The sequence below is a fragment of the Chelonia mydas genome, chromosome 5 (genome assembly GCF_015237465.2).
Source record: "Chelonia mydas isolate rCheMyd1 chromosome 5, rCheMyd1.pri.v2, whole genome shotgun sequence".
NCBI lineage: Eukaryota > Metazoa > Chordata > Testudines > Cheloniidae > Chelonia > Chelonia mydas.
This window is the reverse complement of record NC_051245.2, coordinates 45,783,561-45,797,869: the sequence shown is the minus strand read 5'-3', so window position 1 is coordinate 45,797,869 and position 14,309 is coordinate 45,783,561. Positions and strand designations below refer to the sequence as shown.

The window sequence follows — 14,309 nt, the reverse complement described above, 5'->3', positions numbered from 1 at the left end:
TAGAAACATCCTATTTAAGATGGTTGAGAAATGGCAGCGTACCATATTGCTTTATATTTCTGTGTGAATATATATATATATATAATGGCTCACTTGTGTCTGTAGGATGTGGTACTGCACAGCAAGAAGCTAAACAAAAAAAGCAAAAATCAGGTGGAAGAGATGGTGACAGGTGACAAACAGGGCATCAAAGGCTTGAGCAAAGAGAGGAGAAAACAGCTGGAGGCCTATCAACACCTGTTTTACCTTTTGCAGGTAAGTCCTAATGTGGGGATTAATTTGCCCCCAAATGGCTTGTGTTAAGCAAAACTTTTTAAAGTGTGTTCATTTCTTGTTCTAATGAGAATGAGGGGGGAGAGATTTCTTTGCAGGTGTAGTGTACAGTAAATACAGTTACTACAGACCACAGCTGAGCACAGCTGGCAAGTGTTGTTTGCTGGATGATTGATTTTGAATGGGCTTGAAAATTAACGCTGTATAGTTTAAATTTGTTTCCCTAATAGAAAACGGCTCTATTGGCCTTAAATTGTGCACGAGATAATTCGTTGCTGTTCCCTTCCTTGAAATTATTTTAAATTCCCAACTCTTCTAGGCTTGCAACTGTCTGCAGTAATATGAGCCCGCTGGATTTTGTCTCTTCCTTTTCTCCCTCCACCTCCATCCTGTCAACTCAGTTTGGATGCATAGTTCAAATCTGAGCAGGAAAAAACATTTTTCTTCCACATTCTTTCAAGTTTAAAAATACTGAAATTACTTTGTGTGTAGGGGAAAGAAGCTACTGTATGATTGACATTTTATTATGTAATGTGTTTATCAGTCTGAATTTGGGTAAGTTTCTTTAGAAGACTTATATTTGTTTGTTTCCCTCCCCCACTTTCGTTCATGGGGGAAGGGAGGGGAGAGGTATACACTTCTTTTTTTTTTTTTTTTCTTCCTTCAGATGTATTTTTAACTCAAAGGAAGTTAAGTTTGGTATAAACACCTTTTTGATGGTGAAATGGAAAAACATCAAAGTATGGATGTCCCAAAAATATCAGTTTTAAGATTTCTAAAATCTGATAACCTTGTAAAGTAAAACTTGTGTACCTTTTATTCTAAGTGACATCAGTGTAGACTTAATTTACATGTATTAGCACATTACATACAGCAAAACTTTAGAACGTTCACATGTCCGTGTCTGCTGATTACCTACAGTATACAGTAGATCCTTAGTGTTATGAACACCAGAGTTACAAACTGGACCTGGTTCCAAATGAGGTGTGTGGTTGACTGAAGTACACAATCAGTAGCAGATACCAAAAAAAGGCAAATACAGTACGATACTGTGTTGAACTGAACTACTAAAAAAAGGGAAAGCAGCACTTTTCTTCTGCATAGTAAAGTTTCAAAGCTGTAAACTTTTGAAAGAACAACCGCAATGTTTTGTTTAAAGTTACGAACATTTCAGAGTTACAAACACCTTCCATTCCCTAGGTGTTTGTAACTCTGAGTTCCTACTGTAAATGTATATTTCAGGTAGGTATATGCTTTTTTATATTTTTAAACTTGTATCATAATAAGGATTAGTGATAAATATTTAGTACTGGCTTCACTTGGCTTTCCATTTGTGGAGGTAGTGCGTAGCGTACAGAACTTATGGAGGTCGCCATTAAAATACTTACAATTGTCATTTGCAAGTAACTACTGCTGCAGCATTCACAGTATTCCCCAGGCTTAGTGTTACAATAGCCTAATGCTCAGTATAGTGAATACTGCATTAAAATTAGGCCAAAAGTGTAGTTGTGAAGCTTTTAATAGTAACCGCTCTGAGAAGGTATAGCCTTAACAATGCAAACATAACTTTCATTAATGTTAATGAAAGCTATATGTGTGCATTCAAAGGTGAGCAGACTCCTTATGGCTTGTGCAGGTAGTGGGAAAACTTATCATTTTAGCAATACATAAATCACCCTCCATAATGTTTCTTTCCTAGACTAATCCCATGTATTTGGCTAAGCTGATTTTCCAGATGCCACAGAACAAGTCAACAAAGTTCATGGATACAGTCATTTTTACTCTGTACAACTATGCCTCCAATCAGCGAGAAGAATACCTGCTTCTCAAGCTCTTTAAAACTGCTCTAGAAGAGGAGATCAAGTATGTACATTGTCTAGAACCTCTCATTCCTCTGAAGATAGGATATCTGTTAGACTGTAAAATTTTCTTTGAACTGCATTCTTAAACTTGCTTTTCATTTGATGTCAAATCATATTTTTATTTGTTAGTGGGGAAATTAGTCTTCTATCAGTGGAACTTAATAATAAATTGACTGAGAAGGTTATAAATGTTTTATACCTTAGATTCAGGGCGGCTGTCTGTCTGGTAGAGAAGCAAAGTCTGCATAATCTTAGATTTTTACTTAATCTTGGAGGTAAATATTTACGTGTACTAAAAGTACAACTATTTTGGCTGCTTTGTTCCTACTTTTTGCTTGAATATGCAGTTGAGTTTCAGAGCTTTTATTTTTCTTCACAAATGTAGTTTGTAAATGTGTGTAATAAGCAGAAGGCTCATCCTGTGGTAGGTTCTACATTTTAATCTTCATTACAGTTCATGGATTAGTGATTTATTTATAAATGTGATTTTATTTTGATTTGATTTTAATCAGTACAGAACCAGTTAGGAACTTGGCAATTTTTCTAACTTTTCAAACTTGTATATTAAAAAAACCCCAAAACCTGAAAATTGGTTACAGTGCAGTTAAGGACTGTTTTTTTGTTTGTTTGTTTGTTTTTAATGCAGTTCCAAAGTAGACCAGATACAGGATATAGTCACTGGAAACCCTACTGTCATTAAGATGGTTGTCAGCTTTAATCGAGGTGCTCGTGGACAGAACACACTGCGTCAGCTGTTGGCCCCAGTGGTGAGGGAAATCATGGATGACAAATCCCTCCTCATCAACACCAGCCCTGTGGAAGTGTACAAGGCATGGGTAAACCAGTTGGAAATGCAGACTGGAGAGGCCAGGTAAGTGAGAAAATAGAATAGTTCATATTCATTCTGTTAATATTTGAGTGATTCCTCATGCCAGATCCTTTTCTCATTGAGTGAAGCTTTTCTTCTCTTCCACAAGGAACCATGAAGATGCATCTGGGGTGTATGCTTGTGATACTCTAGTTCACTGTAATATAATAAGACTTAATGTATCTTTTTGTTGAGGTGTAATTCTTATTAGTACTGTTGTTTTATAGCATAGTAGATTCCTCCATGAAGTAGCTTATAAACTTAAGCTCAGAACCTGCGATCATATCTGCTAGCATGGACTCCAGCACCATTACAGAGCCTCATAGACTTCAACGGAGCTTTGCAATGGCACAGAGAGCCAATGCTTGCAGTTCTGACTGAAGGATTGGAACCCCAATGATGGACTAGCTTATAACACTTCTCTACCTTAAGTACCCCATCACTTAATATATGAGCACCTCACAACACTCTTGTGAGGATTTTACATGTGGGAAACTGAGGCACAAAGACTGACTTGCCCACGGTCACAAGGGAAGTCTGTGATTGAGCAGGGAACTGAACCAGGTCTCCAAGTTCTAAGCTAATGCCCTAACCTCTGGACCATCCTTCCTCTCAGCACATAAGCTAGTACATAAGAACCCTCACACTAGAATAATTATACATGGTTTTCCTCTTTGTATCTGGAAGAGATCAGTTCATATCACTTCCATGGTGTGTGGTTTTGGTTTTTTTCCATTTCAAAAAAATTAACTGATATTGGTGGGGTTTTTTTCTGTTTTTTAAAAAAAATGCATTTGAAGAATTGGTTGTATGAAGTTACTTGATTTATGTGTTCTCTGAAATACACATGAAATAAGTAGTTTAGACTGTATAGCATTAAATAAACTGAGTTTTTAATGAATTTTGTTTGAAATGTCATAGTACACAGTTTACTTTAGCCCAGTAAATACCTCTCTTGCATTTGCAGTAAATTGCCATACGATGTAACAACAGAACAAGCATTAGAACATCTGGAAGTGGTAAATAGACTGGAGTCGTCCATTCAAAGCTTGAGAACAGTAACTGATAAAGTCCTTGTGTCCATATTCTCATCTCTCAGTATGATGCCGTAAGTGCCAAATCATGAGTCTGGTAACTTCAGTTCATTTGTATAATAACGTTTGAGGCAGGAGTCAGAATAAACAGCCATCTGTACTGCCTTAGATAACGATCTGTGGTACGTGCCTCTATAATAGCAATTCTCCAACAGAGGGACCAATTGCTCCATATCATATATTCCAAATATGATATAAAATCTAGTGAGCATCTGTAATGTAAATCCTTGTTGTTTTCCCATTATCATCTTGTTTTGTGTGATAAATGTTTAGTCTGTGAAAATGCAGTATCTTGGTTGAATGGAATGATTTGTTTGTTTCATCTAAGTCTTTCCATTATTTTCCTTTTTCATCTGTTCTATATGTAGTTATGGAATGAGATATATAGCCAAAGTTCTGAAGAATTCGCTCCATGAGAAATTCCCAGATGCAACAGAAGATGAACTATTAAAGGTAGATTTGTGAGGATGATCTGTCAGCAGCTTGTTCTTTCTGCTTATGCCAGAAGCAAGATTTATTGCATATAAGCTTTCTATGGAATTGTTAACACTTGTATTTACAGAAACTTCTGGGGATGAAGATGAAAGGAATTCCATGTGTTAATATTGTTTGACTTGGAAAATATAGTCAATGGTGCCTGGCATCTGTAGCACTTACAGAAGTCAGTGGGCCAGCACCATTGAAAATCAGCTCAATGGTACTTTGTAGGAAGCTAGAAATATTTGATTGCATGATTTTGCTTCAATAGTGATCTTCCATGAAGAATATGACTGTGATTTTGCACTTTTAACTCTGCTAAGGTGAAATTAGAACACTTGACAGAAATTGCTTCAAATGTGGTGGGTTTTTTTTAATACTATAAATACACTTAGGCAGAGTTATAGAGCAAACAGTGAGTTAATCCATCCACTACACTTGTTTAAGGTGCTTGTAAAAGTTGTGGGAATGTGACATTTGTCTAGACTGGAGCGTGTGTGCTGTCAAGTGATGCAGAATGTTCCTGGCACAGTGCCCTTCCCTTCGTCTGTCAGAACCATTGTATTCTGCAGAAGGCAATGTGAAGTCATTCTGTGTGCCTGCCACACAACTACAGGGCTTATATCTGGCTTTAATTAGACATATTTGCATCTCAGTACAGTTGCCAATATCCAAGTTGCATTTTAAAAAATTGAATTATAATGGATCCAGAATTACTTTGAGGATTTTTCTAGTATCCTTCAAAAGACATCATTTTTGTGTTACAATTCTTGTCTGGAGCCATTTTGAGAATTTAAATCTCCTCAGCTAAGTTTATTCTGCTTTTATGCAATAATAAACAATACCGTTAATACTGTTTACAATAAACACTGTTTACAATAATTTCTTTGGGCCCATCACCACAGTGCCTGGGAATCACTATAAATTTACATTACAAATTTACAGTTATCTCTGACAACTACCCCTAAATGGGTAGTGAACTGATTCCACCACAAGGTACCTCTACCCTGCCCACTGACCAGCACAGCTCATCATTTGAAAACCCTTAAATTCAAAAATCAGACATTCCACTGAGTGGCCGGACATGAGCTCTGGCAAACTAGCAAAGGAAGTAAGTACCAGAGGTCAAGAGTTCTTCACTCCTCACCCGCAGGAGTTCAGCTCTTGGGTCAGCTCAAATATAATAGAAGAGGCAGTTTCTGAAAACCCACCAATAGCCCCATGTGTAAAGCATTCACCTGGGTTTTGGGAGACCCTGGTTCAAGTCCCTGCTCCAGATTGGGCAGAGTATGAACATGAATCCAGATTTCCCACATCCCGTATAAGTGCCCTGATCCTTGGGTCATGGCCTGGTTGGTCTCTCTACTGCCCATCCTGGTTTTTCCTCAAAAAAGTTCTGTTTTATCACAGTACTGAATGGGAAAATCTTCTCAACTCCCAAATATTCACAGGACATGAAAACTGTTTCCTGCCCAGCTCAAATTGATAAGAGTAAAAAGAAAAGGAGTACTTGTGGCACCTTAGAGACTAACCAGTTTATTTGAGCATGAGCTTTCATGAGCTACAGCTCACTTCATCGGATGCATAGAATTTATCATCAGATAGACTACTTTAAAAAAAAAATCTTCACTAAAATATTTGGGATGGGCTAGAAGTTCGGAATAAAGATTAAAGGAATGGAACCTCTTATTTCTGAAGTTAAATAATATATGAACTTACTTTAAAAAAAAAAAATTATTCTCTCTGCACTTCCTGCTTTTAGGCAGGATAGGAAGTAGAAATTTTACAAATGTCTATCCTCATAGTATTTCTGATTCAGTTGAAAAAGGATAGTAATGGAAATCTTATTTGAGTGAGAACAGGATTTATTATAACTTGATATATGCATCCAAAATTTTAGGTATTTAAACATTTTTTAAAATAAGTGGTTTTTAAAAATTAGACCTGGCCAAAATTCTGATGAAATGAGAAATCTAGGGCACTCTTTTCCTGTTTAGTGGGACTTTTTGTTTTGTTTTTTAAACCATATACTCGTGGTGTAAGTGCCCATTACTAAATAACATCTTTTTTTATCTCTGTGGGATCAGTAGACTTTTCCGGTTTGCTAACTAGATAATACTTCCGTCAGAAGTTGTTTTCACAAATTGCTCTCTACTGCTTCTTTAGTTAATGATTTCTTAAAATCTAAACCAGGAAATGTGTAGTCTTTGGGTTTTCTAAGACTGTAATAAAGTGTACATCAGGGAAGAGAAAAATCTCAAAGTATTTCTCCTATAGATTGTTGGAAACCTCCTATACTATCGCTACATGAACCCAGCCATTGTTGCTCCTGATGGTTTTGATATAATTGACATGACAGCTGGAGGCCAGATACACTCTGACCAGAGGAGGAATTTAGGTTGTGTGGCGAAAGTCCTTCAGCATGCTGCTTCTAACAAACTCTTTGAAGGAGAGAGTGCGCATCTTTCGTCTATGAATACTTACCTGTCGCAGACGTACCAGAAGTTCAGGTGTGAAAAGCTCTTGCAAATGTTTATTCAATGTAAACTGTTTGTTTGGGAGTGGATGAGGTAGACCTACTCTATTTACCTGACGATAATTGCACAAAATCTCTTTAATCTGTGCTGTAACCTAAAAATTCAATGAGTAATTCTTCATATAGCAATCGCTCTGTCTTGTTCTCTAATGGGAAAATAACGTGCTATATTTCCAGTTCAGTACTATTGTTTTTAGCAAGTAATTTTAGTATTGCTCAGCAGTATTCAGGCATCCTAATAGGAATTTTTAATGCAAAATGAAGTACAAGAGTCTAATGGAGCATTTCATTGTATAACACACACTAATGCTTGCTATAAGTAAGTAGAACAGCTGATCGTTTTTCAATCTGGTGGCTGAGATTACTCTTCTGTAAAGGTAAACTCTTTCCCAGCCAGGAAGAGCTGGGTGGCTTTTTGTTTGGTTTGGTTTCTTTTTTTTTTTTTTTTTTTACTTAAGCCATCTCTGCTGAGAGAAACAATTGTAGGAAATGATGACACTTTAAATATTTTGCTGAAAAGTGTTTTGGGAAAATCCAGACATTCTGTGCTGCAAGGAAGTTGTTTGAAATTTATGCTCTTTACCTTGTAACTTTTTTGGGTGGTTATGATCATGGAATTATCATGAGACAGCAGAACATTTTAAATGTACATTAATTAATCCTTTTAGAAGGGTCTCCTCTATATGAAAAGAATTATTCATTGAATTTTTAGGTTACAGCACAGATTAAAGAGATTTTGTGCAATTATCGTCAGGTAAATAGAGTAAGAATACTATGGGAAAACCCACCAATAGCCCAGTGTGTAAGGCATTTACCTGGGTTTTGGGAGACCCTGGTTCAAGTCCCTGCTCCAGATGGGGCAGAGTATGAACATGAATCCAGATTTGCCACATCCCATGTAAGTGTCCTGATCCTTGGTCATGGCCTGGTTGGTCTCTCTACTGCCCATCCTAGTTTTTCCTCAAAAAGGTTCTCAGTTTTATCACAGTGCTGAATGGGAAAATCTTCTGAACTCCCAAATATTCACAGGACAGGAATGAGGACTACTCTTATAACCTTCATTTAGAGGCCATATATGAGCAAGGATACTAAAGCAGTTCAGTCATTTTATTAATAACAAAGGCAAAGAGGAGGAAGACCTGCTCATTATGTTTAATTTGGCTCTGATCTTTACAAAAAAGAAGAATCCCATATCTCATTAAATTAACTTTTTGATGAAAATTGGTGATATGTCTCCGAGGAGGATGCTAACCTGAGAGGGTTAGAATCTGCTCTGTTACTAAGTAAGATGAGATATCTTTCCATTCTCTGTGCAGTACCTTTCTTAGTTATCATAAACATGCTGAGGAACTGTTTCCTGCTTCTGAAACACTGAATGGCTTAAGTCTAGTTATAGATAGTGGTATAGTCATAGTAACACTTTGTGTTAACACTTTTTGTGTATTTTCCCATAGTATTCTTACACTGTAACAATCCCATAATCTTGCCAGATATCCTTATATTTTGCACAGTGTTCCTGAGCACCAAACAGTTAAACATTGCAGTAGAGCGATGCAAGGATTTTAAATGGGTTTAAATTTAAGATATGACTGCCCTGTATCATTCAGACCGTGTATTTATGACAACTTGTATTAGTGTGTATGAGATTTAATTACTGCTCCTAAACTTTGTCAATATTATGAGCTGCTTTCATACAATGAGGGTAACCATTTATGCAAAGTATATTTCCTTTATATCTTCTGGAGGGTTATTTTTAATCCAGATGCTAGACTAGATCCCTCAGAACATCTAAAAGAGGTGCCAAATTCTTGCTTACAACTTTGTAGCTGAAAGGGAAAAATCTTATTTTGAATAAATAAACCTGCTGTTCTCTCTAGGGACAAGTAACGTTTAAGCACTCCTATTTATATTGTGACGTGCTGCTAACGATTTTTTCCCTGGCATTCCTGTGCAGATTTAATAGATTGTAGCAGAAATATTCATATTCTTCGAGTGCTTGTTCATGTCCATTCCACATTAGGTGTGCGCGTGCCGCGGGCACGAGCGTTGGAAACTTTTTCCCTTAGGAGCTCCTGGTGGGCCCTCCAAGTGGCACCACTGCGCCCCACATATATACCCCCCCCCGGCCCAACCCCCTCCAGTTCCTTCTTACTGTCCGTGGCGGCGCTGGAACAATCTCTCTCTTTCTCTCTCCCGTAGAAGAGCAGTCCCTTAGCCTTAGAGTAGCTGTTATCAGTTCGTTTACATATAGATTGTGAACACTTAAGTGATTAGGTGCTTGGAGGCCTCCAGCACCGGCTGCGGGGCATGCCGCAGGCCCACGGCTTCAAGGCTTGTGCCACATGCCGCAAACCTATGCCAGTTACTGACCCCCACAACTCGTGTCTACGTTGCCTGGGGGACGGACATCAAATGAAAGGTGTAGGATTTGCAAAGTGTTCAAGCCAAGGACAAGGAAAGAAAGATTTTCACCTACAGCAACTGTTGGAGGCCGCATTGCAGCCACCGGGCCCGGAGTGCCCGATGCCAGCTCAGGCTTCCTCAGTGCATAGTGCCCCAGAGCTGTCGGGAGACCTGGCACCAGCAAAGCACCATAAACTGTCGGCACCAGAGCGCCAGGCTAGGCCCCGGCACCAATCGTCCTCCCTGGCACAGCCTAAAGGAAGGCGTGGTCGTTCCCCGCACAGGAGGCTGGCACCTCCCAAGGCCCCAAGCACCAACAAGAGCGGGAAGGCCGCGGTAGCAGCGCTGACACCAGCGGTCCCGGTGGCACAACCCCCACCGAGTCCAGACCTAAGTAAGCTCAGTGCGGACAATGGGCTCGAGGGCATAATGGATCAGCCCTCTACGCCTGGCACCTTTGAGGCCGCAAAGGACCTCATTGAGCTGTCGGCGAGCCCTCTCCCATATGGGGAGAACCCTCTGGCACCCAGGCCTCAGGCGCCATCGAGGGGTAAGCCGGCAATGGGTGTGCTGCTCGAAGACACCGTCCCGGCACCGCTCCCGGAGTTGGTCCCAGTCGAGCACCGATTCCAGAGACTTGCACTTGCCAGCAGCCCAGAAGGAGGTTGTGGCACCAGCAGCGGGTTGACATGAAGAAGCGCCAGGAAGGGCACATCGCTCTCTGGCACCAGGAGGAGTCAAGACAGCCCTTGCCAGAGGTCTCCCGCAGACGGTCCCGGTCCAGGGAACGCTGGCACTGGTCCCGGTCCCGGTCCCGTTCCTGGTCCTGCTCAGCCAGGAGCCACTCATTCTCCTGCCGGCTCAGATTGTTGGCACCGCCATGGCCTTCGCAATCGGCGTTGCTGCAGTCCGGCGCCGGCTCCAGCTGCTATAGCTGCCCGCACCGGGGCCCGGACAGCAGGGACCCTCAGGGGAGCTGGTGATCTCAATGGGGGCCGCCAGGCCATTGGCCCTTTTGGACCCCCTGGGCCTATCAGGAGAGCCAAGGGGCCCCGTCCAGAGTAAGTTATTCGGTGCAGCGGTCCCAGTCCTCGCACCAACGCCAGACGGTGCCGGAGGCAACAGTATCCAGGCCTCCAGCATCCCCCCAGCTTAGACCGGAGAGTCCGGCACCGAGCCCAGTGCCGTCCCATGGACTCCCGCCCTGGCCTGAGCCAGAGGCCCCTTCTACGGGATATGGGGAGCAGGAGGACCGACCAGAGGGGGTTGAGCAGCAGCTAACCTTCTCATATTCCTCCAATGAGGCGGTGGCGGATACAGAGGTATCCAGCCCTCCACCAATAGACCATAGAGCTTACCAGGAACTGCTGCGCAGAGTTGCCCAAAATTTGGGGTTGCAGGCCAAGGAGACGGTTGAGCAGGAGGACCCCATGGTGGACATTTTGAGCCTCGAAGGGCCATCCAGAATAGCACTCCTGCTCATTAAGACCTGTCAGTCTAACTATAAGATTATATGGCAGACCCTGGCCTCCAGTGCTCCAATGGCTAAAGCAGTGGAGCGTAAATACTTTGCCCCATCGAAGGGCTATGAGTTCCTGTTCTGCCACCCAAGTCCATGCTCCCTAGTGGTTTCAGCGGTGAACAAAAGGGAGTGCCATGGACAACAGGCCCCGGCCCCTAAGGCCAAGGAGGTGAAACGCCTGGACCTTTTTGGTAGAAAGGTGTACTCATCTGGGCGCCTTCAGTTGAGGATTGCTAACCAGCAGGCCATCCTCAACAGGCACAATTTCAACTCCTGGGCGGTGGTGGGGAAGTTTAAGGACAACCTCCCGCAAAGATCCCAACAGGAGTTCATGGCCCTGGTGGACGAAGGCAAGGCAGTAGCCAAGACCTCCCTCCAGGCCTCCTGGGATTCAGCAGACGCGGTGGCTACAACAGTCACGTCAGGGGTGGTCATGAGGCGCTCGGCGTGGCTCCAGGAGTCAGGCCTGCCCCCTGAGGTCCAGAATATGCTCCAGGACCTCCCTTTCGAAGGCTCTGGGCTCTTCTCGGATCAGACAGACACGAGGATGTATAGCCTCAAGGACTCGCGAGCTACGCTCAAGTCACTGGGTATGCACACCCCGGCGACCCAGAGGAAGCCCTTTAAGCTGCAGCCCCCCCTTCAACGCCAGTACCAGCTTCGCCATAGGCATGAGCCTTACCGTAGGCGAGGCAGGGATAACAGGCGACGGCGCAACAACAACAATAATAATGCGCCGGGCCAGACCCAAGGCCAGCACAAACCCCAGCCGGGCACTAAGCCAGGCTTTTGAAGGTGCGCTCGAGGACAGCGTACCAGACCAGTCACCGGATCCGTCCCTTTGTTTCCTGAACCGCCTGTCCCGTTTCTCCCGTGCATGGTCCACCATTACATTGGACCGTTGGGTCTTACACACGGTGCGGAACGGGTACTTGCTGCAGTTCGCTTCCCTCCCCCTCTCCTCTCCCCTCCTCTTCCCTATCCCTCTTCAGGGACCCCTCTCACGAGCATCTCCTAGAGGAGGAAGATCTGTTTTGCCACCAGGGCCAACGCCCAGTGCCTGCGGTTCTGCTCATTCCAGGGTCGCAGCCCGGGCTCAGTCGCGGACGCGTTTGCAATCCCGTGGAGAGGGGCTTGATGTATGCCTTCCCCCCGCTCCCCTTGGTGCACAAGGTCCTGCTCAACGTGCGCAGGGACAGGGCGGCTGTGATCCTCATCGGCTCAGCCTGGGCCCGCCAACACTGGTACACATCGCTCCTAGAGCTGTCGGTGGATGCCCCAGTAGTCCTGCCCCTACACCGGGACCTCATTACACAGGACGGCGGGCGGCTTCTCCACCCTGATGGCGTGGAGGCTCTGTGGAGCCAGTGCTCCCTTCCTGTGCAGCAGATTCTGCTTGGCAGTAGAAAGCCCTCTACCAGGGCGGCCTATATGGCCAAGTGGAAAAGGTTCTCGTGTTGGTGTGAACCCTGACAGGTGCGGCCAGGCCAGGCCCTGGTGCAGGCCATTCTGGAATACCTCCTGCACCTCAAGCAGCAAGGGCTAGCCACGTCCTCACTCAGAGTGCACCTGGCGGCCATCTCCGCCTTCCATCCGGGGTTCACAGGGGGGCTCGGTGTTTTCCCACCCAATGGTGGGGCGGTTCCTTAAAGGGTCCCACCTCTAGTCCCTCCATGGAACCTTAACCTGGTTCTTTCTAAACTCATGGGACCCCCTTTCGAGCCCCTCGCTACCTGTTCTCTCCTCCACCTTTACTGGAAGATGGCATTTTTGCCATTACCTCGGCCAGAAGGGCGTCCCTCACCTCTGAGCCACCATACGCAGTATTTCACAAGGACAAGGTGCAGCTCCGGCCGCACCCCAAGTTCCTCCCTAAGGTGGTCTCCCAACTCCATCTGGGCCAGGACATTTGTCTGCTGGTGTTCTTCCCGAAACCCCATACGGACCCGAGTCACCGCAACTTGCACACCTTGGATGTGCGTCGAGCACTGGCGTTCTATTTGGGGTGCCCCAAGCCCTTTCGCAAATCCACACAGCTGTTTGTGGCTGTGGCCGAGAGGTTAAAAGACCTCCCAGTGTCGGCGCAGCAGATTTCGTCTTGTATTACAAGCTGCATCCAGGCGTGCTATGAGCTCGCAGGTGTTCCAGCCCCAGCGGTCACGGGCCACTCGACCAGGGCGCAGGCGACTTCCACGGCGTTCCTGGCACAGGTCCCAGTCCAGGAGATCTGCAGAGCAGCAACCTGGTCTTCGGTGCACACCTTCACGACCCACTATGTGGTCAACCAGCAGGCCAGAGAGGATGCGGCAGTTGGCAGAGTGGTCCTCCGAGCAGTTGTTCCGTGACTCCTACCCTCCTCCAGAGGTAAGCTTGTAATCCACCTAATGTGGAATGGACATGAACGAGCACTCGAAGAAAAAACGCTTACTTACTTTCTCGTAACTGTTGTTCTTCGAGATGTGGTGTTCACGTCCATTCCACCCCCCTACCCCTCTGTCGGAGTTGCCAGCAAGAAGGAACTGGAGGGGGTCGGGCCAGCGGGGGTATATATGCAGGGCGCAGTGGCACCTCTTGGGGGGCCCACCAGCCCGACGGGAGCCGCTAAGGGAAAAAGTTTCCGATGCTCGTGCCTGCGGCGCGCGCACACCTAATGTGGAATGGACGTGAACAACACATCTTGAACAATAGTTACGAGAAAGTAAGTAACCGTTTTTATCTTGCATTTCAAACAAAAAGCTTATTCCAATTCACTACAGTTAGCTAAAACATGTCTTTCTTATTGTATAATTATTTAACCTATCTTTCTCATCTTACTACTTTCTTAGGAATTTTTTTCAGACAGCATGTGATGTTCCTGAGCCAGAGGAGAAATTCAATATTGATGAGTACTCTGATATGGTAACCCTCAGCAAACCTGTCATATACATCTCCATTGAAGAAATCATCAATACCCATTCAGTAAGTGAATGGAAAGAAACTTAGCTACTGAGCAAAGGGGAATTGTTAAACAACTACTGTTTAATCTGTTCTTGGGAAACTTCTCAAATCACTTTTTGGGAGATGAGTAATTTTTCCATAAAATCACAGAATAACTGTGATGTTCTGTACTGGCTTTCCTAAAATGCCATGAAGGAATTCCTTTACTCTTCCTTTCTGATAGTCTCTTGTCCAAGTAGAAGATCATCTCAATGTCCAAGTGTATGGAATAACCTTAGAACCAAACTTTTCTTAACATTTATTGTAACTTGTACTGTATGTCGCAGGAGAGAATTGC

General features: G+C 44.0%; 1 protein-coding gene across 3 annotated transcripts in view; it reads left to right on the top strand.

Moving 5' to 3' along the window:
- Positions 1 to 14,309, top strand: part of IQGAP2 (IQ motif containing GTPase activating protein 2) — a 225,181-nt gene that overhangs the window by 181,372 nt on the left and 29,500 nt on the right. For all 3 annotated transcript variants that reach the window (XM_037902978.2, XM_037902979.2, XM_043546515.1), the window contains 7 exons: positions 106 to 255; positions 1,973 to 2,136; positions 2,782 to 3,006; positions 3,971 to 4,111; positions 4,466 to 4,550; positions 6,852 to 7,084; positions 13,861 to 13,993. In XM_037902978.2, coding sequence (XP_037758906.1) covers positions 106 to 255; positions 1,973 to 2,136; positions 2,782 to 3,006; positions 3,971 to 4,111; positions 4,466 to 4,550; positions 6,852 to 7,084; positions 13,861 to 13,993 — 1,131 coding nt within the window. The remainder of the gene's footprint in view (positions 1 to 105; positions 256 to 1,972; positions 2,137 to 2,781; positions 3,007 to 3,970; positions 4,112 to 4,465; positions 4,551 to 6,851; positions 7,085 to 13,860; positions 13,994 to 14,309) is intronic.